General features: G+C 44.5%; 1 protein-coding gene across 1 annotated transcript in view; it reads left to right on the forward strand.

Annotated features, from left to right (window-relative positions):
* Positions 1-2,329, forward strand: part of UBC (ubiquitin C) — a 12,654-nt gene extending 10,325 nt beyond the window's left edge. Inside the window, exon 2 of the mRNA XM_044658737.1 lies at positions 1,561-2,329. Coding sequence (XP_044514672.1) covers positions 1,564-2,253 — 690 coding nt within the window. The 5' untranslated portion in view covers positions 1,561-1,563 and the 3' untranslated portion in view covers positions 2,254-2,329. The remainder of the gene's footprint in view (positions 1-1,560) is intronic.
* Positions 2,330-3,054: the final 725 nt, after the last annotated feature.

Here is a 3,054-nt window from a genome sequence, read left to right on the forward strand (position 1 = left end):
GAGGGTGGGGGTGGTGGCGGCGGGGGGGGGGGCAGGACGGCCGGCCGGCCGGCTGGCTGGCTGGCTGGCTGTGCCGCGGTGCTGGGAGGGGTTTTCATCCGGGACTTATGAGGGAAAGAAGCGCGCGCCCCCTGGAGGGGAGGGAAGGCCTAGTAACGTCGGGTCTAGTGCAGTGTGGGGGCGGGCGGTGAAGGACGCCACGGTGCGTCTGCTGCCCGCGAGCCCGGCGTGGGGCGGGGCCGGGAACGCGGACGCTACGCGCGCGGTGGGAGGGGCCCCGCCCTCTGTCCGCTCACCATATCACGTGATGCAGCCCCGCCCTTTCTCTGTCCGCTCATCCGGGATTGAGGGGGTGGGCAGCCTGGCTCGAGATGGGCTTTCTTTTGCCGGTCAAGGTGCACTGTCGGGTGGGGGCCGGGGCAGTTACTGCAGGACTTATGTCAGGAGAAGGGACAGGGACCCTGGGGTAAAAAAAGTAAGTTGTTTTTTGGTTTGTTTATTAACATTAGAAAGGTCAGATGCGTTCACTGACGCAGTTAAAATTTCTTTCCCTTCATTCTAAAATTGGGGATAGGATGCGGCTTTTTAAAATTTCAAAATGACGGTGTTTTTCCTCAGTCGTTTGGAATTTTTTTTAAATTCGTTTTTTGGGTTGAAGCACTGAAGGCTGGGTTAAATTTAAAATTTTACACTAATTGAAAACTGGCATGAACTTAAAAAGTTTTGTTTTTTCATACGTTTATTTTCAAGAGTTAAAAGCTGGAATAAACCTGAAAAGTGCTTTTTCCTTACGTTTGTTTTCAAGAGTTATAAACTGGAATAAACCTAAAAAAAAGTTGGCTTTTTTCCTTACCTTTATTTTCTCAAGAGTTATAAGCTGGACTGGATAGTGTTATTTTTTTTTAACTTTTCCGTTTTATTTTTATATTTTTAGAAAACTCACCTTTCGTCTTAGAACTAATTACTGTGTATTGGTTCCAAGGCAGAAGAGAGTGGTAAGGGTTAGGCAATGGGGGTGAAGTGACTTGCCCCGGGGTCACACAGCTAGGAAATGTCTGAGCTAGATTTGAACTGGAGACCTTCTGTCTCTGGGTCTGACTCAGTCCACTGAGCCACCCAGCTGCCTTCAACCTTTCCATTTTAGAATCAATGCACTATTTGGTTTTAAGGGAGAAAAGATCTCCGAAGATTAGGCAAATGGAGGGTTTGGGTGATTGGTGAGCTAGCAAGTGTTACAGGTGAAATTTGAACGGAGGGCCTTTTGACTCTTAACCTTGCTCTACCCATGGCTAGCTTCCCTGCCCACTCCCCCACCCCACCCCCACCCCCCTCTGTCTTAGGATCAATACTGTATATTGTTTCTAAGGCAGTAGAGCAATGTTAAGTGATTAGTCTTACAGATAGGAAGTGTAAAGCTATACCTGAACCCAGGATCTCCCATCTCTATCCACTAAACTGACCTAGCTGCCTCAAACTGGATTGAATTTTTTTTTTTAAGGATTAAAAATCAGCAACAATTAAGTGTTATAAATTTCTTTCTTTTCTTTTTTTTTTAAACAGACAATGCAGATCTTTGTGAAGACCTTGACTGGCAAGACCATCACCCTTGAAGTGGAGCCCAGTGATACCATTGAGAATGTCAAGGCTAAAATCCAAGACAAGGAAGGCATTCCCCCAGACCAGCAGAGATTGATCTTTGCCGGGAAGCAGCTAGAAGATGGGCGAACCTTGTCTGACTACAACATCCAGAAAGAATCCACCTTGCACTTGGTCCTTCGTCTCAGGGGTGGCATGCAGATCTTTGTGAAGACCCTGACTGGCAAGACCATCACCCTTGAAGTGGAGCCCAGTGATACCATTGAGAATGTCAAGGCAAAGATCCAGGACAAGGAAGGCATCCCCCCAGACCAGCAGAGATTGATCTTTGCCGGTAAGCAGCTAGAAGATGGTCGTACCCTGTCTGACTACAACATCCAGAAAGAATCCACCCTGCACTTGGTCCTTCGTCTCAGAGGTGGGATGCAGATCTTTGTGAAGACCTTGACTGGCAAGACCATTACCCTTGAAGTAGAACCCAGTGACACCATTGAGAATGTCAAGGCCAAGATCCAAGACAAAGAAGGCATCCCCCCAGACCAGCAGAGACTGATCTTTGCCGGTAAGCAGCTAGAAGATGGTCGCACCCTGTCTGACTACAACATCCAAAAAGAATCCACCCTGCACTTGGTCCTGCGCTTGAGGGGAGGTGTCTAATTCCCTCAAGATTCTTTCAAGCTTTTGAGTAATTTCACTGCACTTTTCTTTCAATAAAGTTGTTGCATTCCCAAAATGCTTGTTTTTTTCTATGCTCCTTTAAAATAAGATCCTAAAGTTAGAGGGATTAGTCTAAAGGTTTTCTAGTTCCAGGTGCCATTAAATGGGTGTCAATTAAATTTAAAACAGTACACAAAATTATTCTCCCTGATCTCCCCGCCCAGAGATTTATAAAAATGTTTTATTTTACTAGAACTTAAAAGATTTTAAGGGGGGGTCAATTGAATCAGTTTTGGGGGAAAGGGTGAAATGTATAGGTCACCTTTGTACAAATGGGAGGTATAAACAATAGCACGGGTTGGTGGTGGGTAGACATTGAGAGGATGGCCAAGGCTGAAAATTGTACAAGGTAAGTTTGAAAGCTTTCTTGAACTAAAAAAGACTAAAAAACCACCTAGCTTTAAAGAGGAAGGTGCTATTACTAACATTCTTAAAAATGTCAATATGTAGTTAAAATTGATGCTTAAGATTACTACATGGGTCCTAAAAGTGCTGTTTTTTTTTTGCTTTTGGTTATTGGTAATGTAATTGAATACCATTACCATTTTCTTTGCATGTAAGATTTTTCTGGGGGGGAGGGTACTATTCCAAAAGAATTACAGGAGGAAAAAAAGCTTGTCGGTTTATTGCCCATGGTGTGTTAAAAGATTTGGGAACTATTATGATAGCCATTTGCAGGTCTGTATTCATAAGTAAATAGTAACCATTTTTTAATGTGCAGTGGTAGGTTTTATGTAGTAT

This window comes from Gracilinanus agilis, chromosome 1 (assembly GCF_016433145.1).
Source record: "Gracilinanus agilis isolate LMUSP501 chromosome 1, AgileGrace, whole genome shotgun sequence".
NCBI lineage: Eukaryota > Metazoa > Chordata > Mammalia > Didelphimorphia > Didelphidae > Gracilinanus > Gracilinanus agilis.